The sequence below is a fragment of the Echeneis naucrates genome, chromosome 15 (assembly GCF_900963305.1).
Source record: "Echeneis naucrates chromosome 15, fEcheNa1.1, whole genome shotgun sequence".
Classification (NCBI taxonomy): domain Eukaryota; kingdom Metazoa; phylum Chordata; class Actinopteri; order Carangiformes; family Echeneidae; genus Echeneis; species Echeneis naucrates.
Genome location: NC_042525.1, coordinates 13,517,516 through 13,544,036, shown reverse-complemented (window position 1 = coordinate 13,544,036; position 26,521 = coordinate 13,517,516). Strand labels below are relative to the sequence as shown.

Below are 26,521 nucleotides of genomic sequence, written 5' to 3'. Positions count from 1 at the left end.
TCCTGACATTGGTTCTCTGTCACATTACCACGGTCTTCTGGGGCATTTGAAAAGATCAGAGACGCTGCCATTGTGCTTTCTCTGCCAAGTCAAAATGCCTACTGTGAAAGTAAAGGCAAATAATTTAGGCCTCATCATTACTAACATCAAGATGTGTTGAGTTCGTTTGAAAATCAAAGACATTGATGCTGACTAGCATAACAAGTTTCGCTTTATGTTGTCTTTAATAAAGCACAAAGTATTTTTATTTGCTAGGCAATAACTTCAACTGATAAGTTAAAGAAACCAGCCAAGGGATATTATGTCATACAGAGTACACACATCTGGCAAATATCCGTAGAGATGCATTTCTGGAAAAAAGGGCACTACAGTACGCTCTTACTACACAAATGCATAATGCAGTACACAGAGAAACATACACACACATAGCCAGATGGGGCTGTGAGTTTGCTGTGGGAAGGAATGCATTTTCATTGTCTATCAGCAGTCTATGTGGTTACTAGGGACAGGAGCTGATGTAAAAAAAATCATAACGATCCATCTTCTGTCCTCTCATCTTCCCCCACTTTGCTTTGTTCTAAACATATCACCCTCCATTTCCATCTCTTGTCTCCGGTCAATTTCTCCTGCCCTCACCTCTACTTTCACTTGTTTCCTCTCTTCCTCCCCTCCTTTCCTGCTCTCTCACATCCCACCCTCAGCTACAACTTCTTCCAATTACTTCCCGTGTAAGCGTGGCACAGCACAGCACAGCACGTCATGGCTCAGCCTAAATATAGACAGGAAGGTTAATGACAACACCACTCAGGTCGTACACAAAACAGAGTTTCAATGTAAAGCCAAACAGACACAGACTACCACACAAAAAGAAGTCACTACCTGACCAGTGAAAGAGGCCCGCTGTGCTGCCAGAAAACAAGGTCATGCTATAGTTGATGCCAAAAAATACTCACACCCGTGCATGGACAGACACAGACACACACATAAAAAGTAATATTGAAGTTTGAATTTTAGCTGAAATTGGGTTGTTTGCCACAGCAGGCAATTCTGAAATCTGTGTAGCGGTTTAGTGGGTGTATGTGAGTCCATGCATCAGTCTATGTGTGTGTGTGTGTGTGTGTGTTGCATGTGCACGCGGGCACGACAGGCTTGTATGTATGAGTCCCTCTGCAGGGAACAGGCCTGTACCATCTCTGTTCCATCTGACCACTTCTGTTGTTCACACACACAGGCACACACGCAAATAAACAAACACACACACACACACACACACACACACCACCTGGCCTCCCAGCTTTGGGCAACAGATGTGGCAGTGCCAGTGCTGTGCCAAGCAGCCGGGGCCGGATGTATGGCCTGGCTTGTCCTCCCCACAAACTCTTTTCCTCTCCTCTGTTTCCTCGTTCTCCAACCCTGTCTTCGTCTCCTCCTCCCTGTCTGTTCAGTGCTGACGATCCTCTTTTTCTCTCACCCATTTTCCATACGCAAAAGCCTGACCCTCCTATCCTTCTCTTCTGTTCTCACCCTTTGCTCTCCACCCTAATCGTCCTTCCATCTCTGCCTTCTTTCTCCCCCCACCCATCTCCAATTTTTACTTTCTCTGCCCCTTCCAATCGATCCCCATCGCTCATTCTCAATACTTGTCCTCCCTTCCGGAGTCCTATCTCTTCTGTCTCCTCCTCCGCCCTTCGATGTACCATTCTTTATCATTTTCTATGAGGTATCAGCTTGTATTCTACCATTCGTCATAATTTTCATTTCTTTTTCCTCCCTCTCCTTTGGCTCTCCTGTTGTTTTCTACATCACCAACACTCACTGCACTGTTCATCCAAAGCCATTAACTAAGAAACTGATAAGGTTTACCTGAATAAAGTTATTATGTGTCTTTTTGACTAAATGACCACTTCCTGTACTGTTTTACAGTGCTAATTATGAATATATCCAAATACAGTGACATCAGGGATCAGGCCTTGTGCCAAGAGGTAAAATGCCAATTCTTTACTTATCAGCTCAATACCCTGTGATAGATGTATATCCATATAGATGGATATAAATATGAGATAAAGTAAATAATTGCACTGAAATGGATGCGCTTATTATGAAACATACGCTATGATGATGATTTAAATACCTTGTAAAGGCTAGGTATTTTATCAGTTTTTTTTAGCATAGTTGAGGACGGAGATACACAAACAATCTGGGCATATTGTTATTTTCACTTTCAAGACAAACAAATAAGTCGATAATACTGTTTGCAGCAAAGAAAAAAGAAATAATAATAATTTCAAACAGATGACTGTTATTGCCCATAACAGGTCAAGTTACATGATTGCAATATTCCCTTACATTTATTAATCACACTTACAGTAAAAATATCGTTTTGATTTTATTTCTTACCCTGCCCTTGTTTTTGTGTGATAGACTTTTTTTTCTTGTGGTGCTTGATTTGATTTTATTCCATGTTCATTTTTTAATAAATTTGCAGAGAAAATTATTATGTGATCATTTGGAAGGGATTCATATGATGTTCACTTAATCCCAACTTGTGCCTTCAAGAACTACCACTGTTAGTGACACATCACAATCAGCTTTTATGTTTTTTGAAAGTTACAAACATCAGTGTGAAAGCTACAGTGCAGTTCATCAAACATTAATACATTGATTTCAGAATCAAAATAGCAATGGATTCCACTGTGATATACTGGCTTGAGATGACTTTTGTTGTTTAATTATTGTTGCTTAAAAACCTAACCCTTGTAAAATGTCTTACAGTATATCAGATTATGGGAAGCACAGCTATTCCTAAGTAAAAACGCTTGGAAAGCAAATTAAAGGTTGTATGAACAATGAGAGGTGGTGGAGGCAGTAATGAGAATGAGAGACATTAAAATTCATCTTGTTAACTCATTAGCTGGTTAATTACACATGTCAACGACATGGAGCCTGTTAACCAGGTGCAGACAGATGATACACTGATAAATGGTTAATTAGAACCCTCAGTGAATTCTGTTAAGCATATCAACACTGTAAAGACTGATGACTGACAAGATGTTTGGATATGCCACGAGTGTAACTGATGCAATAACTGCTGCACCGTTTCATTGTGCTTCTGTGTGATGAAATTACAAGAACATTTCAGCAACATCTCATAGGAATTTCCAGGCTCGACACATTTTGCATTGAGGATATAGGCTATTGTACATCTTTTAACTGGAAAACCTGTGTTTTAAATTGCCTGCTGATTCCCTAACATCTAGACTGCTTCTGCACTAAACTGCTGCTTGTAATCATAGTAGGTCTCACCCTAACATCATCCTTAAACTGCTGTCCACCAAACGCCCTTTTATATGGAAAACACTTAGAAACCATAGCCTCAATCTGATGCTTGATAAATTTTGCAGTTATATTCTAAAATATTTTTGTGTCTAGAATAGACTGAAATAATGAACAAGAAGTGATATCAATGCCAGTGAGTCAGTGTTTTTTAAAATGTAGGTACTTGGTGAGTAAAAGGTACTTAGTTCATTCTTTAGTCCTGTTATTGTGAACAATCTCACAGCAAACTAAAGAGAATATAAAAAGCTGCCCCTTCGGATAGGAATGTGTTAGAAAGTTATGTTTCCACTCAAAATGTTCCAATGTATACAATGTAAAGATCGCAGGTATAGTTGGAGTAAATCTGAGTGACTCAAGGTTGTTTTGATAAATGTATGATAAGTTACATACTTGCTACAGAAAAGTTGTTTAGTGGGTAGGGCAGGTCTGCATCCTGAGGTTTCTCCTTGTAGCCGATAAAAGACCCATCTGTCTTCAACAGGAAGTAACGCGGCCGCCAGTTCTTTATGTATTCACCTGAAGAGAGAAATAGATAGAAAGAGAGAGCAGGAAATTTAAATCAAATTTACTAAACATTTGGCACGAAGTCAAATGAATTCAGATCATGAGGGAAGTGATGATGATGATGCTGAAGGGGAATTGGAATGATAATAACCATGATGATATGGGGAAAGTATTAATAGCAGAAGTGAACTGATCATGAATTAAAATACAGACTTTGTTCCTGAGACAGATAGGAGTCTGTCAGCCCATCTCTCATCTGTCCAAAGGATATCTCACACACACTCACACACACACGGTATCTCTGGGACTCCCACAGCGCTTGCCAGATTCAGATCGGATTACCATGTTAAAATTGACAAAAACATGTTTACCAGCACAACACTCAAACTCTCCATGCCAGAAACATCATCTGGCTGATACATGGGCAGGTGTCGAGGTTATGACCTTTCTACCAGACAGACAGACAGACACACACACACACGCACGCACACATGCACGCACGATGAACACACACTTGCCCACATATGAACTCACTGTCTCAAAACAGCCACATACATATGGAAAATAGACCACTGGTTACCATCACATGAGGAAGAAGATGAGATGCATCTTCTTCCTCATGTGATGGTAACCAGTGGTCTATTTTCCATGTAAAATTAGACATAGAGAATAGCCCTTCTTAAACTACAGCAATAAATAACATCTGCTGAGCAGCTGGTTGCTTGTATTACCCAACTGGTTGGCACAGACTGGCACTAACCTGGCACCACAGCTTTATCAGATGACCTGCTGCAGGATTACATGAGTGTCAAAAATTACCACACCACAGAGGCAGATAACACTTAGCCTACTGGAAATAGCACAGATACACACATGGATTAAAATACACAGTGAGGATTCACACATAGTCGGCAAGTACAGGACAAAGTGTATGGTTACACAAAGGTCATGGCTGAAGTAATATGGAAACACATTGCTCTGAGGAAAGAAACTGACAATCTCAAAACAGGAAGTTATGAAAAGAATTCAGCTTCTCTTTTCAAACAACAGAAATGAAAACCACATAAACAAATGTTCCTTCTTTCGCAATAGCATTTCATTAACCAGCGGTTCCTTGGACAGGACACAATGGACAGAAAGATTCATATGTACTGTAAATATACAACTACATGTAAATGCTCTGGAAAACTGGTAACAGCTCTGATCACTTTTTTAGGCTAATTTGCTGGGAGAGGAGAATAAGCAGTATGTCTGTGTGTGTGTTCTATTTGTGACATCCATTTAAAGCGGAAATGACAGCAGGCCGTGCTCGTTAACACATTGCGGAAAAACACCTGCTCCGCCGAAGAGACCACGCGACTGCAGGCCCTGCCGGTACCTCTGGGTGCTACTGGTGGTAGAGGTGTATATGTGCATGTGCGTGTGTTGGAGGGGGGGGAGTAAGCGGCTGACTTGAAACACCACAAAGGGACAGAGACACAGAGAGACAATGACAGACAGATAAGAACGATGCTGTAGGGGTGCCAATGCGTCATCAAGATTACCAAATCACACCTCTCCTTTCCCAGGCTCTATTTTTCTCTTTTTCACAAATCCACCCACTCTCCTGTTTCCTTCTCCTGTTCCTTGAGAAACAAAGCATATTCTTTGGATCACTTGCTACTGATAAACAGAGTGCAGAGGGGCTGAATGGCAGGGTTTGGGAGGAGGGATTGAGAGAGGCTTAGGAAGAGAAAGGAGCAAATATTGCGAAGAAAGCAAAGAAAAAGGGACAAGTGGAAGACGTAGAATATCAAATTAATTATGATCAACTATAAAACTATACAAAAATTACCCTGCAATATATAAAGAGATTACAAAGTTACATTCATGATTCAACTAAACTCTACAGTTTTACCCATTCCAGCTGTGGATACACAAACTAATTACAGAAGAGACTAACCCTCCGGAAAAGAGAAACTTCAAACTGGACAGGAGAAAGAGATGTAATGACAAAATGGATAAAGATGAAGAGAAAGTTAAACTGATAACTATTATAAACTGGCAGTGATGGCTGGTTTGCTGGGCCAAGTCCAGTCATTTCTCTGAGTCAGTTTCTACTTGAAGTATCCAACCAATGGAAGCCTGTGGCTGGCCACTTCATCGCTCAGCTGTCCAGTGCAACTGAAAACATTTAAGCAATCCTTCTGGCCGGGCCTCGACAGCGTGTATGTGAGTGTGCATGTGGATTGTGTGCATAAGTGTGTACATGTCCACTGGGGGGCGGGGGAAGGGGCAGCCAGGGGTGGCACAGACGGAGAGAAGAGATGGACAGTTGTCCACACACGCCTGTTCCAAACAGGCACAGGTTCATGCACACACATCCACACACACACAAAACTACCACAATTCTGTTTTGACTGTTCCAATTTTTCGAATGATCCAATGGTGTTCTGTCAAGCTATCCCGTCTTGGCCCTGCCTGTAATGAGTCCAGCGAGCTCTCCCACTCTGGACAGCTTGTCTGGAGAGCCACATGTCTCTAGTTTGGACTGCTGGAGAAAACAGAACAGCCGGTCTCCTTCCCACACCATCTCTCTCGGACTCCTCACTACAGTTTCATTTAGTTTTCTGCACAACTTTACTTTTCCCTTAAGACCAATTAGTAAATACTACACTACACAGCACTTAAGACAACAGGACTCTCGTCTTTCTTGGTGGAAGGATACAATATCTGTAGTACAGGAGAACGTGGGCTAACATGAAAGATCTAAGGAACAGGGACACAGAGAAAACTGGAGCATGTTTAAATTAAAGGTTACATTTTTCAAAACAAAGAAAAATAGACTTGAAGTGCTTTCTTCATCTAATTTGATGTCCCTACTGTATAATCATACTTCTAAATCTAAAACCTAATTAAAATATTTGCATTTATTTCTACTGTTATTAATTAACATCAGACACTTCTAATCCAAAGGTTCACATTCTCTTGTATCATGGGTTAAAAGTGGAAAATTTTAATAAAATATCTGTCCATAATATCTTTTGGGTTTTGTTTTGTTTTTTTGATTGAACCACAAACAGAAGGATTAAAAACTAAACTAGACTTTTAAAGAGTTATTTTGGAATTTCTAGGAGACATAAATCTTGTTGGCACATCCTCCATTTGCAGCTTGTGGATTTAGCAGTAAGAGGCAGAGATGAATCAGCTGTGACTGCGTCCATTCCAAGCTTTCTGATTGGACAATTACAACAACGCACTCGCAAACTGTCACTCAATTAGCAAACTGATTAACTATTCATTTCAGGACAGAGGGGGAAAGGGAGAAAATGAGAGAAAAATGCAAAAAATTGAAATAGGAGGCAGGTACACATGGTATGGCTGAACTTCAGCCAGCAAAATAGGAATGAGTCACAAACTTGGACAAACTTAACAGTTTGCTCTCCATCTCTCAGTCTAACACTCACTCCTTCAGGACACCTGCACACCTCTGTTCTGCCGCTTTGTCAAGTAAAAACCTTGATGACAATTAAATAAATAACTCTATAACTATGTGAGCTCACCAGCCATTTGTTAATCAACCCAAACAGGGATTTAATTTAATGCTTTGGCCGAGACTGGAGCTGATATGCAGATGGCGCAGAGACGGGGCTGTGTGACTGGCACTCTGGGAGCTGGAGCGGTGGCGTATATAGAGGTAGGGGGAGGCAAATGTAGAGGGTGGAGGGGAGCTTCTTCCACGTTCCAGCACATACACAGCAGCTCACCAGCAGGAAGAGGAATGCAGCGCCTGGCCAGATAACAACACACTCTCACATACACACACATTCAGTGTTCAGAGAAATAACACAGAAAACAAGTTTACTAACCAAGTGTTTGAGTAGCAGGCTGGTTGGTTGCCCAAATGATAAACTGACTGCCCAAAGAAAAAGCTAACACACTATTAAGATTACCAGGACAGAGATGAATTTTAAGCCTACAAGGCGTAGTCAAAATAACAAAATTAGATGATGTTTTGGTGCTGGAATTATTTGATACGTTGAAATGAACAAATAATGAAGCAACAGTTATCACAACAGATCAATAATTTTAGTTATTTTGCCGGTAAAAATGCTTAACAGTTGCAGGTCTATCAGGTTCATTACAGCATTCAAGTATAAATATATGTAACACAAAACAGTATCTTTAATGTGTGCACCAAACAGTTAGGGTAAATTGGTGAAAATTCCAAGCCATAATTGGACCAAAACTGGATAACTACTGCACAATATAGCAGTATGGGGTTACACAATCATGTAGCAGCAGACTGCGGTCAAATAATGGGTGGATTTGAGCTGAAATGATTACCCTATTGCTTGAGCTGATCTCCTTATAGAAGAAGGTAAGACATCTCTAGACACAATAATGTGTTGCGGGGGGTGGGAGATTAGCTAAACATCAGGCAAGTAGATGATGGGTAATGGAAATGAAGGAATGGGGGGTGGTGACTATATTAGGCAAAGAGGGCACTGGGGGTTAAGAAAGTTTTGAATGGCAAGCTGAGATGCTTGAAGAAGACATCTGCCTGGCAGTCTGTCTATGTGCACTAGAAGCAAACTGAAAAAAATACTTTTGCAGTTTTGCTTGTGCTGTATGAACAAAGTTAATATAGATAGTAATAAGTAGTACCAAATCAAGAGGTTTTGTTTTTTTTTTTTATCTTTATTTTAAATGAATGTCATTATAAGGATGGCGGTGTGTGTGTGACCCTGACCCCAGCAGTTCAAACTCTGGTCTGCTCAGACATCTTAAGGCGAATCCTGGCTCTTCAAAGCCAATCCACTTACAGTGCCTTAGTCTCATTACCACATCGAGGCTGGACTAGTGTAATAGTGTGTGTTTGTGTGTGCTTTGAATATAGTCACTATCACTGTCAACACTGAGAAGCGGTGATGTTTGCTACCTGTGCAAGGGAATTTTTGCCACTTTTGAAATGCATGCACAAGACTAGAATTAGGATGGTAAAGCCCTTGAAGAAGCAAATAATTTAATTCAGTTTGAAGCTGAGGATGCAGCTGCATTGAAAGGTTTAATGCTGAAGTAAATGTACAAGCCTTTGGCTGCATCTGTGAAATGAAAATACATGAGGGCTACGGAGGATTACTGATGAAGATATTGCTAGAATTTAACATACAACATGTGCCAGAGATGACAAGCTTACATGAGAAAGGGAGTAAGAGGTTGGGTCTATGATGGTAACAGGGAGCTAGGACAGGGCAGGGCAACCAGAGAGTGGCCAGATTGAGTGGAAACACATGGGAGTACAGCCGTCCCGCGGGGGCCACTAGGAGATTTCACCCAGCCAGCTGCACACAGCCAGAACCTCCTGGTAGGATTTGCTGGATGCACATACACACATAATAGCGCACACTGCAAATGCAAGACACCCCGGTGCCCTGGTGCCCTGGTGCCCATCTGCACCCCACCCACCCCAGGTGGTACAGAAGAAGGAACACATGCATGCACACAACACACACTCATGCCCAAACTTTAAATGTCTCGTTCCTATTTGCCTCCCTTTCATTCTCCTGTTTAACATTGAATTTTTCTCCACCTTTGCCTCTCTCCAGTTGCAGTACTACTACAGTCCAGTAGATGGTGGTGGCTCCCTGGCGCATGATGGCCACCGCTGTGACACTGAGAGAGCTGGAGAGTGATTGACAGCCACACAGCAGCCAAGGTGCCTCTCATCCTAATCTCCCTCTCAGCACTGCCATGTGTGTGTATGAGTGCCTGTGTGCAAGTGTGTGTGTGTACAGTGTACTGTATATACATGAGGGGAGCCATGCTGCTATGTGTCATTTGTCTGAGAGAATTTATTTCTGTATGTAGTTAATTCAGTCATCTGTATATAAGCAGGGTGTGTACATGTGCGTGTGTGTAGGAGATGGCAGTGTCCATTGCTTCCTAAAGCACACTGGGATTAGTGTGGTGTTAGCATCTTAGCATCTTAGCTGCAGGTCTGGTGCTCCACACCACCTGTGCCAGACAGGAGTCCATGGCAACCCAGCAACCCCCAACCACCCCTCTTCTCAAGCCCCCACCAACACACATTTGTATGTATAGATATACATACACACACACACACACACACACACACACACACACACACACACACACACACACACACACTTGTACATACAGTGGGTGGGTGAAGGTCACTTAGTTACAATTACTCCAAGCTTACAGTCTTAAGTTATTACCGTAACTACTTTAACTGTCTCTTTACAGTCTGTATGTGATTATTAAGATAATTGCTTTGACTTTTTCCCCCCTAAAATATATTAACTTCATGATATTTTCAGCCATTTAAGTAAATGTTTCAAGCTGGTGGTTTCTGTGCCATTACTAAGTAATGAAATTTTATATATAAAGATTTTGTCAGACACAGCACTTGTTTAGTGCCGATATATTTTGGTTTGCTCAAAAGTATTGAATGACTTGTAACAAGGACACAGTTCATAGTAAAGCATATCTAGAGATGCACTAACACCTCTACTAAATTCAGGTAATTTCAGGCTGAATTGTCTGTTTTTAAAAGAAGTGCAAAAATGAAATGTCCAAAGGGCTCTTGAAATATACAAAGCCTGCAACTAAAGACAAGTTATCCTCCTTAATGATGTAATTCAAAACTTTTGGATGGCCCCTTGCCCTTCTTGCTGGGTTCCTCTGTGCTCTTCTGCTCGCAGAAGCCTGTCTTGTGAAGCTGGACTATTAGTTCAGGGTGACACACCAGCCCAGTTTGACCTCTTTTACAGGGCATAAGCCTTGGTCACCAAACGATCAAGTAAAAACTGTTTTCCTCACTTTCATTTAATCATTAACATTATTCTAAAATAGACAGAGGAAAGTCATATCAAACACAGCTCAGTAAGATGGTCTATTTCCTCTACATCCTCACACATCCATCCACCCACCTACACGCACACAAGTACCAAAGAATAACATGCCACTGAAAGCACAAAGACTCATCTGTTTGGATGTTTCTTAGCATGTCAACAAGTAAAAATACAATCCTAGCTAACCAGCACATAAAGCCTTCGCATTCAAACATCCAATAACATTAGGAATGCCATGCTGCTTGTCTTCACAATGCAGTGAATCCAATGTGATTAGAAAATGCACACACACAGCCAATGAGCAGGCAAATCAAATTGCACTGATTGCTTGCTTCTCTGTTCTCTCCTTTGGATGGCATTGTGTGTTGGCATCATTGATTTCTTCATTTATTTTACAGCACATCATTGACATTCACATTAAATAGAGTTTATTTCTAAAGCACTCCGCATCTTCTCTAAATATGACCATTAGCTGAAATTACATCCAAATCCACAACACACTATTCCTGAAAGAGAGTAGAACCTGTTAATATATCAACACCTTCAACCAAAAACATCTAGGGTTTTTTTCACAGTCTTCTTGAGCAGATCAATTGATGTCCTTTTGTTTGCCCTTATTCAGTAGGTGGTTATCTAAGATTTATGGTTCATAATATCACAGAGGAGCTCATTTCTTTGAGTTTCCCCAGTAAATCAGATGCTGAACCAATCAGCCAATAAGAATGGCTGTCAATCAGAACAAGACAAGGCGGGTCAGCAGACAAACACAGCTGTCCAAGTGTTGCCCACAACACACAGGAGACAAGGAGAGGAGTGTGTGTGTGTGTGTGTGTGTGTGTGTGTGTGTGTGTGTGTGTGTTTGCATTTGCATGTACACGTCTGTGAGTGTGGTGGAAAAGGGGAGGGGGGTGGTTAACTAGCCCAACCCTGTCCAGTTGAGCAGTGGTGAACAGGTGCAAAGCTTTGGACATGTATGTGTGTGTGTGTCTGTGTGTGTAAGTCACTATTATTCCAGAGTGGTTGGCTCTGTATTATCAATTCAGAAATGCTAGGCTGGGCCTGTGGGCAGCAGCTGGCATTACATGTGTGTGTGAACAACATAAGACCCCCCCTGGTCTTTTGTGAAGCCCCCATGCCTTCCTCACAGCAGCAGTGAAGCATTGTTCTGTATGTTTTTGCCTGTAAACTTGCACACTATGCACACTCACACACCATGTATTCTGTCAACACAAATACACAAACGTGCACGCACAGAAGCACAATGGCCCAGACCAGCAGGCAAGAGTAAACAATCAAGTACTATACCCCAAGTACTGTCAAGTGCCCAACCACCCACCCTCGCCCCCAAACACTCTATATATATACACACACACACACACACACACACACACCAGCCCAGGCCATTCATGTACTGCACTGAGGAGCCAGCAGTAAGTGCTCTCCACCTCACTAACTGCTGCTCTTTGCTCTCCCCCTTGTCCTGCCTGGCTACCTGTCTATCTTTCTGTGTCTCTCTACCTGCCGATGTGTATTCCCATCTGTCCATCAGGGTGCAGACACACTGGGCATGTTCAGAGTGGTTAACTAAAACTCTTATCTTTTTTCTGTTCATACAGACAAGTGAAAGTGTTTTTCAAATGACTGCAAATGTGTTTGTTTGGGTAGGTAATAGAACTACAACACATGGTCATTACTGTTGAATCACACCTTTAGGGATATAAGGAGACATGGCTGTAGTTAATCATGCGTGAAATGCACAATATTACAAAATGAACAAGGGCAAAACATAGCCTCATCTGAATTTCTCAGAATCAGTCATGCTCTGTCGGACATAAACTCACTTACAAAGTTACAGTGACTGAAATCTGTTTTCAGATTTCTGAAATTTGTTTGGACGCACCTGCTGCTAAAATACAGAACATCTCATAAAGAGAGTTCACTAAAGTGCTGTTTGCTAAAAAATATTTCTTGTAAAACAATGACTTTTGTCACCAAGGTACTACTTGCTTGTAATTGGACAGCGTTGACACCAACAAAACAAAAATGAATTAAATTATGAAATTATGAATTAAATAGTGAGTGCCTGCTTTACTCTCAGTGACAGACAGCTAAATATGTCAGCCCATCTCAAACAAACACTTCCCTCTCTGTCCCTAAGAGCTGGTGTTGGCCATGCTGTAACGTCTGTCTATCTAAGAGCCTGTTTGTGACAACATGTCTACTTCAGCTGGCTAAAATCAGACACTTGAAACAATTACAACAAAAATGACCATACAGTTCATATATGTTGTAATGAGCGTTAATAATACAAATACAAAAAAAGTCCAATACCTTGCATAAATAAGTATCCTATTCATTCATTCTTCGATTTGTTGTATTCCCCACAAAAACAACTCCTAATTAAACCACATAAAAAATTGAGCTCTCAAAGCCTCAAAGCAAATTCAGTACTTCAGTACGTCCATTCTGAGGATTTCTCAAATAAATTGAAAACTTTTGTTGATTTCAATACATGCATCAATACAAGTTCCTTTAACTAAAGAGATAAAAGCTCTATTTTATGAAGTTAAAAATTGATGGTTGATAGTTTAACTATCATCAGTTTCTGACAGTATATATACACTCGAAAGTATAGCCATTTTCGTAATTCTAGGTTTTCTTGGCTTTCTTTCAAAAATTGTTCTAAAGGATGTCCTGAAAATGTCAAGTGAAAACATGTGACTTTGTTCATGATATCTAATTACCCATGCTACCATATGAAAATGTGAAAACATTTTCAAATTCTTCATTACATACTGAAGGACATATTGGAAATCCTCAATTCAATTTACTTTCTTGGAGCTTGCCTGCCTGGCCCTGCAAGATGGAACAAAATAAGCAGGCCATGTCCCAGGTCTATTCAAGCTCAACATATTGTGTAGAAATACTCAAACCACGGAGCAATATCTGAGTATGGCAGATGTTCGTCCTCTTTTCTTCTGTGTTCTCCCCCTCCACCTCCCCTCATACAGCAGTCCACAGTTGAAACTCATGTTCTGGCCGCTATGCTGTCAGACATCTGCACCTCACCCACTGTTTCTTTCTTTCTTTTCTGTCTCATCTTTCCTCTGCATACACTTGCATATACAAGGATAGAACTCTATTCTTGATGACAGATGGCAAGTCAACGATTGTACCGCCAGCCTCTAAAAACACAGACACACATACCTTATTCTCACAAAAAACAGAAACAAACACCACCTCCTTATCCTCCTGTCCCTTTGTGCCCAGTCCCCTGTCAGATGTCTTGATTTGTTTGTTGCAGCTAAGCGTATGTATTAGTGTTCGGGCGTGCGTGTGTGTGTGTGTGTGTGTGTACATCTTTACCTTGGTATATTAAGAACTAGTTTAATGAGAGCTTGGTTGGTGAGGACCGGGCCTCAGCCAGTGGACCATATGGGGGACATTTAGCCCCCTCAGAACATTGAGCCAAGCCTTGCTGACATGATTACCACTGCTGTCCGCTGCTCTATACTAGTGTCAGATTGGGAATAGGGAATTTTATCATGGAAAGCTAATTAATGACTGGAGATTGGCAACCAGAGACAGAAGGCTGAAAGAGGATGAAAAATCCTGTGACTGTTTGGTCTCCACTTTTTCAGTTTCTATCAGGCTAAATGAATGGGACTCAGTAAACAAAATAAATAAATAAATAAATAAAAGTATATGTAAGCATGCATACAAACTGATCCATGTAACATGGTTTCATAGATTCACATTTTGTGGTGAGTTAGAATACAGACGTGTATTTATTCTTCTTCTTCACAGTTTATACACTGATCTCTGCATGTACTGTGCACACTGTTCTCACGATGCATTTTTGTGAATACATGTATTTATTCAGTGTGTCTCTGTGGCACAGCAGGCTTCTGCTGGTGGCTTAGTTAATCCAGTCAGAAACAGATTACAGGTGGGAAGATATAAATAGAGTGACTGTCCCTTTAACCTGACCATGGTTATATTAGCATACAGCTCAACTATAAAGTCAGACACAGTAGGCGCAAATTCAAACCAAACCCATTAAAGACAGACCATGTACCAATGACCAAAATCACGTTTCATCACCTTGGCATGGAAGACAAGCTTTCACTTAGGGCTGCAAAATTTGTCAAAATATTATTGACAACGCAGGAGCTGAAAATATTTTTGATAAAATGTGTCACAACACATTGTTTGCACCATAAGGATTGTGGTGCTACAGAGATGCCCCAGCCTACAAATAAATATACTGTCCAAACATAATGGAACATGCTTGTTTGGTTTAACAAAATGCAAAAACTGAAATTGCAATTCACATTATATCACAGTTGCAATATCTGCCATGGAATATGGTGATTTAGAGGATTAAATTAAGCTGTTCAAAATTATGTACATGTACTCATTTGGCTGACACTCAGAGAAACTTGGGGTTTAGTGCCTAACTGAAGGGCACGATGGTACACTGACACGAGGAGCTCCATATCACCCCTTCCGTCAGTGTACAACTGGCTCTACCACCTGAGCCACACACACACATATCTGTGCACCCACTCTAAGGGTGGACTTGATTGATTGGCTCTGCTTTATATTTGTAATCAAGTGAAGTCTTATTGGACAACCATCACACTAAGCATTAAACTCAGGAAGAGCACATAAAATCACAGCTGCTTTCAGTGGCATCAAACTGCTGCTGTCTTCATTGTCTCATTGTAAGGTTCCCTAACAAAGGTAGCTCTCTTGGACTGAGACTCTGGTTTAATAATGAAGCAACCCAGAGTTTCTTGAGCAATGAGGATAAAATGCTACAAGTATACAATTGATGTTTCAGAAGAACAATGTTTGATGGTCCCTGGCAGCCAGGTGTATTCAAAAGAACCTTTCCAGGGCCAAAACACAACACTTGCTGTACAATTATCTACCAGAATAAGAATTTGTCAAGTGCATAGTTAAAAGCCAGATAGTATAATGCAGTATATCTATATCTTAGAAAACGTCTAATTTTCAGCACAAATATATTGTTCATACTAAACTCCTGTTGATCCTATATGTGAGAACACTGTCAACATTGGTAAGCAACAGACTGGTAGGTGATGGCCAAAAACTAATCTCATCTATAACATCTATCACTATTACTGTGAAAATTTATTCTATAATAAGTACCCATTTGATTATCTAGAGTACCCTGTCATAAAGAAACTGCATCCTTTATTATCTACTGACAACAAAACTGTTTTTCGTATAAATTCTCTAAAGGGAAGACATAGATCGATATTCTACACACTTGGATGGCCAAAGATAAAAATTAAGTCGTAGACAAAATGCTACAACTCTGCAGTCCTTCTTTTGGTCTCCAACACTTACACTAGCTGTTAACCAGGCACTAATCTGTTGGTCTAAATCAGGTAAACCAACCCCCACTCTAACCTGCTTCCTCTAATCAGCCCGAAGCCTACTTCAACACACACTACCTCAAGATGTTAGACTACACACTACCCCTTTGGCCTAATACGTGTCTTAGCACATTTAAACATACAATCTGTTTGTATCTTGAACTGAAATTGGTTTGTCAAGGACAGAGTTGCTGCAACCACTGGATCATCAAGGACTGTATTTTATATGTATCTGTGTATCAGTGACAGACAGAAAAAAGCTGATGAGTAAACTGGGGTGGCTGAGAAACCCTGGTTTTCTATGAATTTATACAAGCACTATCCTTTAACAACCCTGTAGTGAGAACATCTGAGTATGCTGTCACATTCAGAAATAGAAAGGAGTAGCTGTTTACATGTCCAACTAAATAAATCAATTAGAATAATAAACCAATTCCTAGAAAAATCAACATTTAATCATCAGTGTCCGTTTGGATTTAAGAGTCAAATAAGTTATGTTTAAATTGTGATGCATTATGTATCACCAAATATGTAATGAAGGATACATATTCAATAATGTTATCCTCCCCTATCTGATTAATCAGAGGTATCAAATATATACAATATATGTGGTGCAAATTTCACCAGTAGACAGTTGTGATGTAGATCATGTTTCATCCAAGTAAAATATTATTGGTGATAACAGATATAATTTTGTGATAATGGTGCAGTTCAATATTAAATGTAAGGTATGTGCGGATCTAAATGCATTCACAAAAACACACTAATCTAGTAAATTGTGTATGTGTGAAATCATGTGCATGCATCCATCTACTGTGATCAAATGTTTGAGGTCAGCATTTCAATGATCCTGAGCTACACACTAATCCCATTACTCAACCTCTCCTCTATTCACCTCTTTCTTTCTCGATCCAGATTTTTCCCTCTACAGTGATCAGCACTCCATTCATTGATCCATTCATTCATTTATCCAAGACTGCCTCACTCTACATTATATCATTCACTCACATATCCATTAATCCATCTCTCTGTTTGCATGGCCCTTACAAGGACGCTTACTACCACTTACCACTGATCTTATTGACTGACTAAGTTTGCAAAGTTTTACAGCTTCAGGCTATTTAGCTCAGAGTCTGCGCATTATAACATGTTTCAGAGCTTCTCTGTCAGTGCATACAAGTTTAAGGGAAAACAACGTAAGGGAACATGTGCTGTGCTGCCTTTGCTGTCTTTAACCTGGTATTTGCAGGTCCTCTCGGTATTGTCAAGTTGTCTGCCCCTGTTTTGTGCTGGCTCTATCTGTGACAAACTATTGGTCTCTGTGCCCATCTTTCCTGTGCTGTTTGTCTGTAGGCTCTGTGGACTTGTCTGTCTGTTTGTGCTGTGCCGTTGGTCTGTCTGACTGTCTGGCTCACTGCCATTCTCTGCAGTGTAGACTGAGTCATTCTTAGGACAATGGAGACAGTTTGTAAAGCCACACTGGAGTGTACACTTCCTCCGGATGTGCAAGAGGATGCCATTCATAACAAAGCCTGCACTGTCTGCTTGTCTGCTTCTGCCCTGTACATGCATGGAAGCTGAAAGAACAGAGGGGAGAGGAGGAGAACATGGAGATGGAGGGAGATGCATAGAAAGACGGTGTGAATGACAGCAAATCCAGTAAGTTGTGCTGACGGGCTCCAAAGCAGAGTCAGGACAGAGGAAGAGGAGGGGGTGGAAGCTGGCATGGGAGGAGAGGAGAGTAGAAGGGCGACACAGCAGACAGCGGCGGCGGCAGCGGCAGCAGCAGCAGCAGCGGCTGGTGATTGATATCAGAGATCTGGCACTGCCACCTGATCCAGCCAGCCAGCCAGCCAGCCTCCAGCAACACTGAACTCACTGAACTCACTGAGCCAAGATGGCTGCCTCACTGCACTGCACCCAATGAACCCCACAGCAGTCTGATGTATATAGTATAGCACAGACAGCTCCCAAAGTGACTATCTTGAGGACGTGGAGAATACTGAGAAAAATTTATAAAAGGATAGGTTTTTTACTTTGTATTTCAGCTTAATTTCTATCATACAATTATAACAAGATACATGAAGTGACAGGTTGGGACTCACATATATAGCAGACATTGAATATCTAATAGAGCCCCATCATGCCTGTCTCCATAGTGAAGGGTGACCAAAATTCTATACATCATAGATGTAATGTGCAGACACACATTGCGAAGTCACATCGAGCGCCAGGAGAACGGATATGAAGATACAGTGCCACAGCAAGACACACAGGGCCAACATTTCAGTCACCAATGTATCCATGCAATTCAATACTGCATCATGTCAAAATCGTCATTGTGAAGCATTTGTCCAAAATGCTTTAAAAGTAATCAATGACAATGAAAAACTAATACTTGATGGGTGTTGCTGATTTTAATATTTTTTTAATTAGGCAATGGTGATGGACAGAATATCAGGTTATTTCTTGTGGAATTGGAATTACTAGTGTGCTGCAGAGTTAGATTTTCAATTCAATACAAAGGGAACTTTACTAAAATGCATTTTATTTGCATATTCACAGAAATGTGAAATTTTGGTGAAACTTACGTAATGTTAACCCAGAAAAATAATGTGTACAAATTGACCTACAGATGTGATTTCTCTGTAGTTTGAGAATTGCTTGTCGATCTCAATAAATGTGGCAGAATATCCCAAGAATCCAATATAAATGTGGCTTCTGCATATAAGATTGACAATATTTTCATTTATTTCCTTAGTATCTTACAGTATCTTACATTCCAAAGAATGATCAGCTATTTAAATCTGACCTTAATTGAAGCAATCTCAAACAAAACTATAAAATGAAGAGTATGTGCAACATCTTCTTGACCTGATCCTATGTCTGATTAAACCCTCTAGAGAAACAAAGACTTTAAATTATTTTGGAAATTATTTAGTGGCACTCTCCCTCAATTTTAAACAAGTCATATCTCATCTGATTAGAAGCTTTGCTAACAACACTTCTGGAGGAGAGAAAGCGTCAAAGAAAAGTTGTGGTGTTCTCCCTGTCTCTCTACTTCAGTGTTTCTCCTCCCTCCTGGCCATCTGTTGTGCTGACTGTTGTGTGGGCTGATGCTAGTGGAGGAAACAGTATCTTTGACTACACTGGCTCACTGTGACCTCAGTGACTTCTCATGGGCTGACAGGAGGTAAACTTCTATCCGAGGTGGAAATGAGGTGGAGTTCACTTCAAATTCAGATTTGTAAAGGTTCAATAAAATAGCTTTCTAACTTCTGTTGACTGAAAAGATGGAGACATCTGATTTTCACTCCTAAACACCATTTAACAGAACACAAAATCCTTTCAAGGCTGTGCCTGTGGCTCACATGTATTGACCAGGTTTTCTCACATTTTCCATCAAAAACATGTTTTTAAAAATGAAATGAACTGACATTTCCAAACTCTGTACTGGAATCTGGTATTTATCTGTTGCTCATTATTTTGAAATAAAGAAATTATGCAGGAGAAAGGAAATCTTTCACCACGGTAGTGAGCACTGAAAGACTCAGTCATCTGAGGACACACTGTACTTTGCGGAGGTGATCCTCCAGAGTTTTGTCACTGTGTTCTAAGATGATTATTAGCGGCTGTAATGTGCAAACGTTGTATTCATAAATGTTTGCCTTATGCTTTTACCGTGTATATGCATTCACTTCTTTATCTGCAAATTTTTTTTTATCTTTTTACATTTTCTCTCGTCTTCCACATTTATGTGAAGCAGCTGGACTGACTGAATGATTACTAGAAGAAAAGAAATGATTAAAAACAAGGATCTTGAAATCTCACATATATTATCACATGTGTCTTTCGTGTCTATGGTTTGTAGCTTGTCAAACTACATGCTGAAATACACATATAATAAAACAATGAAATAAAAAAATGCAGAAAGCCGAGCATACTCATGAGGGTGTGTGAGGGAGAAGCCATCAACAATACTTTGTGCTAATGATGGGAAATGCTTTCTTTCAATCAATCATTTCACTTTACTACTGCACTCATTAGCACAAAAAGACAGAGTAAAGAAAATAACATTTCTGGAAACACTGAGAAATAACTATTTTATAAAATCCTCACAATCACTAATAGTAAAATAAAGTCAACACCAAGTTACCACACTTGTTAAGCCACTGGTAGTATTTAGCAACTAATATTTTTTTATTCTTCTAATCAATGTATAGCCCTATCATTTCCTGACATGTGAATGTATTTATACTTTAACATGTGACTAAAGTATAAAATCTCTGTACAACTACGAACATTTTGTACCTAAATCATGTGTGAGCTATATGTTATAAAGAGGTAAACAGCAGGTAAGAAGAGGTTTACTTCAAGAGAACTGTTTCACAAAAAAGAACTAGGTTGGCTAATATAAGCTGCAAGGCTTTATAGCAATTAATAAGAATTCAGCAATTAATGCTGAGTTTAACACTCATTTTGAAAAGCTTTTCATGAATGATTTAATTAAATATCTCCCCTCACCAGTCTTCCAGTTTAAAACAAAGTGCATTATATGATGCACGAGTATAGGACCTTGCAGACAGTCAACAGTAAAATTAAATGTCTTGTACAAAAGTTAATGTGTAGATGTGCGTGAATGTATGTGTGTGTGTGCGCTTGTGTAGGTTTCACTACCTTCCTCTGTCTGTTTCATTTCAGTAAAAAGCTGTCTACTGAGACTGCAGTCATGACCTGGACAGTGAGTCAGCACCCCAACTCTGCTCTTCTCCACACGTAAATACAAAGATTTAGCATATGATGCAGACAAACATTCATATTCCTGACACAAACAACCCCCCCTTCCTTCCCTTACAACGTCTATCTCGCTCTCTCACTCAGCAGTGGTAGCGCTGAGTCGTGACTGGGGGTGATATGTTCCTCTTAATATGCACAGACCACTGTCTGAGAAACACACTGGCATGCTGGAACACAGAGAAAGACCTTCCCCTTGATATCCATATTACAGTATGTGCTACATTTTTGTACGTGTGAGAGACACAGTGAGAGAGAGAATCCACTCCATATAGTAAAGAGCAGTCTGTTATCCAACATGCTCTCCTGCTGTCCATGGTGTTAGCCTACATTACCCAGAAGCCTGCAGTCTGTTATGCATGCATGTCACTTCCTGTACAACAGTTTGTGTTACACATTCCTAGACACCATCACATAGTCAGGGGGATGATGATGCTCATTGGCCTAAAAGTTTGGAAATCCCCTTGGTCTACCCTTGAGGTTCTCTTTCTGAAACACACATATTCACATAAACATGTACTTGTGCTTGAGGCAATCAGCATCATCAGACATATGACCCCATGAAATCATGGTTTGTTAAAAAAAAAAAAAAACTTTTAAATTGCCTCACAGTTGTTGCTACAGTCATCACAGAAACACAGTTTATCACTTTTTGACAGTTTCTGTTTTAGTTTGTAACCGCTACAAATGACTTTTCACCTGTTGCAGCAGCCACTCACTGAACATAGGATGTGGCTATCTGAGGACAGGGAAGTGCTGTTCCTTACTACATACTCTTTTTTTCCAATTTCTCATGTATTCGGTTATAAACAGGATGCGTTGTCAGTGTGCCCCTTGACTCCACCCCAACCAGCCTCATGACATATGACTGTAAGTGACACAATTCAAAATTTTCTAGATACTTAAGGCACAGTTGTGGTGAATAATTCTTCAGAGAGACAGAACTAACTTGATTTCACAGACAAGTAGAGACACAGGCCTTACAGAAAACAATGCATCAGCAGCATCAAGCAATATATCAAATACACACCTAATGCATAAAATTACATGCACAAACTCATATCCACACTCTTTTTAAGCCACAACCTGACTGAAGCACATAGAGATTTAGCAAACAAACTGCCAGACAAGCTTATAATAAAGAGACACATCCATATGGGGGCAGATGCACACACCTATACACTCACATGCTTGATAATCAGATATCCATGTCATCACACACACACACACAATCAGTCGCAAACACTCACATCCTCCCACCGGCACATGTGGACAGCCACAGCCAGGCCCTCAGTCTAGACAAGAGGCAGAGAGGAGTAGAAAAAGAGAGGTACTGGATGTACTTACCCCGTTTCTGAAGCCATCCCTCCCTAACGATGGTGACATCGCTCATGGTTCCTTCACGCCAAGTCTGATGCCGCTACACGCCTGCTCCACAGAGAGAGAGAGGGAGGAGGGGAGGAGGAGAGGAGAGAAAGAGAGGGAGAGGAGGAAAGGAGGGGGGACAGGCTCTCCCAGCCTCCGCGTCACTCTCCCTCCCTTCCTTCCTTTCCCGTTCACCCTCTTGTTCGCGCAGTCTCTCTCTCCCAGACACACACACAAACACGCACTACTGTGTCTGTGTACGTGTGTGTGTCGATTTGCTTCCTGTTGTGGCTTATCTCCCTGTCTCCCTCCCTTCTTCTTCTTCTTCTCCCCCTCCTCCTCCACCTCCTCCTCCTCCTCTCTCGTTCCCTCTCCAGACCTTCCTCCTCACCAGCAGTGACTCAGCCTGTAAGGAAGTGAAAGGAGAAAAGAAAATAAAAAGAAGGCATGGATTTATTTTTCTCCTCCTCTACTGCTCCCTTTATTTCCCTCCAAAGCCCTTTCATGCACTCTGACAAGACAAACAACTCGTTATTGTGAGGACAAATGTGCCCTCTACTCTTCCCCCACCCAATCAAACACCCAGCTCCTCTTTGTGTCGCAAACACTCTCACTGATAAACAGGATGAATTATTGCAAAGCTCCTGATGAAGAAAAAACTGACCTTGATTGCCAGAGAAACATCCCTGAGCTCTGTCCCTCATTCATTCATAGGTCCTTTTCTGTTCTGGTGAGCAGGTGGTGCTTTGTGCAAAGCCCATCGACTTCCTGTGCTTGCAGTATTTCTGCATGTCAAATTATTTTGTCAACATGTATGTATGTGTGTGTTTGTGTGTGGGCTGACGTTTGTATGTGGGAGGCTGGAGAGCATCTCAGGACTGTGGAGTAGGGCTTGGCTATAAATAGAAACAACGGCAGTTAAGGATGCTCGCACACTCTTTCTCTCTGCCCAAATCTCTGCACCTCTGTCGTCTCACTCCCGCGCTCCCTCCCCTCTCTCGCCGCATAGCTGCCGTGTTCACCTCAAATGCACCCTACTACACTCTAAAACACAACACACAACAACACTACGCTGTTCAGCTTGAATGGAGATCAGCACTACGGCAGCTACACTAGCAGTCATTGCTATCTAGCTGGAAATCAGCATTCAGATCAGCTAGTGTCTGCACTGCTGCCGACACTTTGAGGGACTGCAACGTCATAATGAAGGCTGCAGATGTACTCACATAGACATAAACATACAGCCATTTAGGTATAACACTTTTTTATGTTGAGGCAGCAGATTAGCATCCAATCTGAATGCAAGTAAACAAAGCTGCAGGTGCAACAATGTTCAGGTGAGGTTTTACTAAATTCACCCTGAGAAGATATTATTCATGTTTAATCTCTGATAAGAGTGGATAAGCCAAGCTGCAAAGGTAGTGTCATTTACAAGTTTAAAAGTCTAACCGTTTTACTGCTGGACTCTTTCTAACCAAAAGTGTTGATGATCTACTCATTATTTTAATCATTAATAAAGAGAGTAAATGAAAGAGAAAAAGCAAAGCACCATAATTTTAGAATATGAGCTCAGAGTTGGCTGCTCTGTCATCACCACTTTGGTAGTACCTGAAACCTCTTAGCTAATCAAAAAAATGGTAAGAGGAGGGGCACATGGGAAGCCCAGACTTCGGGGCATGCCATATTTAGTGTCAAACATACATTTACCCACATGTCACTGAGATTAACACACTATCAATGATGCATAACCAAACTAAGAGATATCTCTGAAAACTTTGTAGTATTACAGAACAACTTTCTTAAGATGCTATCTCCTGTCTAAACAGATTCTAATATTGATAATTCAGATTATTCATTATTTCTATTAAAATTGTACAAGGTTTAATCTACTATAATAATAATAATAATTAAAAAAAAAAAAGAATGTTTCTTACAGAGCACAGAAGGGTGCTGACAAAATCATGTTTGCAATGTCTAGTTTTACTGTAGTATTAGCACTGATTTAGAAAACAATTCAAATGATACCCAGCCACAGTAACTACATCCAAGATGATCGAATCCTTTTTATAGGTACCATGCAGTTCTGGATTAAGCTTTAACACTGCAAAGCAATTCAATGAAGCTTCAGTTATCTTTAACCTTAATCTGGTCTGGAATGGCCTTGATCGCACTTAGTGGAGGACAGGACAGGACAGGAGAGCAGGAGAGAAGAGCAGAGAGGAATGTCCAGGCAGTGGCAAACCTTTGTCGCCAGGGCAGCTGTTGCCATGGAGATATTCACTGCCATATTGAACAAACCATGCCAGAAGAAGTACCTGCCAAACAGTGTTTATTTCATGATATTTTACCGCAAAAGCAACAAAAACTGAAAGGATTTGAACAGGAAAAAAGCATAATCAGAGGAAATGGAGACCTATAAGGTGAGAGAGAGTTGGAGAAAAACGTAAACAAAAGGGAATGGTCTGATCAACTGGCCCTCTAATAATCAGTCTTGATGAATGAAATAGCACTGCATGGCAATTAATTTAGCTCTCAAAGAGATCTGAGGGATATCCCATACTCCTATTAACCTGAGTGTTACTGACATAGTAGCGTGAGACCCTACAAGATACTATACTATGAATATGAACATAAAAACATATATGTAGTAAATCTGACTACAGAGAATAAAATGGTCTTGTGGTTAGGGTTATCAATCATTTTTTTGTCCCTGGGCATGTGAATGTTATAAGATATTATGATGAATGTGAATAAGTTGCTTTTCAAACTGAGACCCATCTACTAAGTAGGGCGGCTTGTAAATTGTGGCTGGAGTTATTATAGTAGCAACAGCATATTATACAAACAGTACACCATAGTACAAAAGTTCTGCACAATAGTTTTATAGAAATGAAAGGACAAAGGTTTTGGAGGTTTCAAATATTTAAAGTAAAAATACACGACAAGGGGAGATTGTTGTGTTTTTAATAGTTTAGATGGGCCTGACAATAATGATTACTTAACAATTGTTAAAACTATTTAAAGACAGCAGAAAAGCTGAAATCTTGAAACTAGCAAACACGTCTTGTAATAAGATGATGACAAAACATGAAGAGCTGAAGAGAAAATATGCTTGTAATATTACAACCATTTTTTTAAGTTGCCAGATAAGTGTAGGGAAAAGTCCATCACGTCTCACTGGAATTTAGTGGACGGCAAATATAAACGGGAAGTGCCAAAGGGTCGAGTATTTCAGTGAATAATAAAGAGTGATAAAGAGTAACTGGGCACAGCATCATCTCGGCCACAGTTCGACCAGGCTGTCAGCACCATGTTGCATGTAGCATGACGGTAGCACAACATTTTAAAATCAGTCATCCTTGTTCCAGACTGCCCAAGCAGCCCTGCCTTACTGACATTATCACAACGTAAAACACACATATCTACCGAGCTGTAGCGGGGTTGTGTCATGTTTACGGTCACAACAGTGCAGCTAGCTGGCGGTGTTACCTGTAGCGGCAGGTGCGATGGTATTCCCGGACACCTGCTGTTCATAAACCGCTCGTAAATCGTAACGTAAAGCTATTCTGGATTTGGCGTAAACCGTCAACTGGTGATGAACCGTCGCTCTTAACGGAACAATGATAATGATAATAATAATAACAATAATAATAATAATAACCGTTCAACGCTTTCACCTATTTCACCAAAGGATTCAGAGCTACCGTTACTGCAGCCAACCGTTGTTTTGACTTTCAGGAAAGCTCGTGACGTCACCTCGAGAGACGGCAACCCCCCTTTTTTTACACACACACACACACACACACACACACACACACACACACACACATCATACACACGGAGACATTGACATACACACACAGCCTACCGTCCCTCCTTGTGCCTCCTCGGTTTTATCTGGTTTTATCGTGATCAGCTCGGCTCCTGATTCTCCTCCACTTCATCCCATTGCCACATCCCGAGTCTACGTGCGTGTGTGTGTGTGTGTGCCGGCTAATCAGCGAAGCATCGCGAGACTCAGGTGTTGAGCCTGTTTGCGTGCTGGAGCCAAACGGGAAGAGGCCTGGACAGTGTTTGGCTGATTGTCTTTTTTTGTTTGTTTGTCTTTATCTGTAGCAGGACAGGACAATAGTTTGTGACGGATGAAAGGCTCACAGACAACACTGATCAGACAGGTACTTAGGCCGAAACGGACAAGTTTATAACTTCAAGAACCAGGCTATTGTTTTTAAAGTTTACATGTGCGTTTTTGATGTA

At 40.7% G+C, this 26,521-nt stretch overlaps 1 protein-coding gene across 3 annotated transcripts in view; it reads right to left on the bottom strand.

The window, feature by feature from the left end:
• The window catches only part of akt3a (v-akt murine thymoma viral oncogene homolog 3a), a 47,180-nt gene extending 21,314 nt beyond the window's left edge, over positions 1-25,866 (bottom strand). For all 3 annotated transcript variants that reach the window (XR_003841660.1, XR_003841661.1, XM_029520653.1), the window contains exons 1-3: positions 25,754-25,866; positions 22,247-22,670; positions 3,727-3,852 (exon numbers count right to left, since the gene is read on the bottom strand). Coding sequence is in view for 1 of the 3 variants with exons in the window: in XM_029520653.1 (XP_029376513.1) it covers positions 3,727-3,852; positions 22,247-22,292 (172 nt within the window). In the remaining 2 variants the exon portion in view is untranslated. The remainder of the gene's footprint in view (positions 1-3,726; positions 3,853-22,246; positions 22,671-25,753) is intronic.
• Positions 25,867-26,521: the final 655 nt, after the last annotated feature.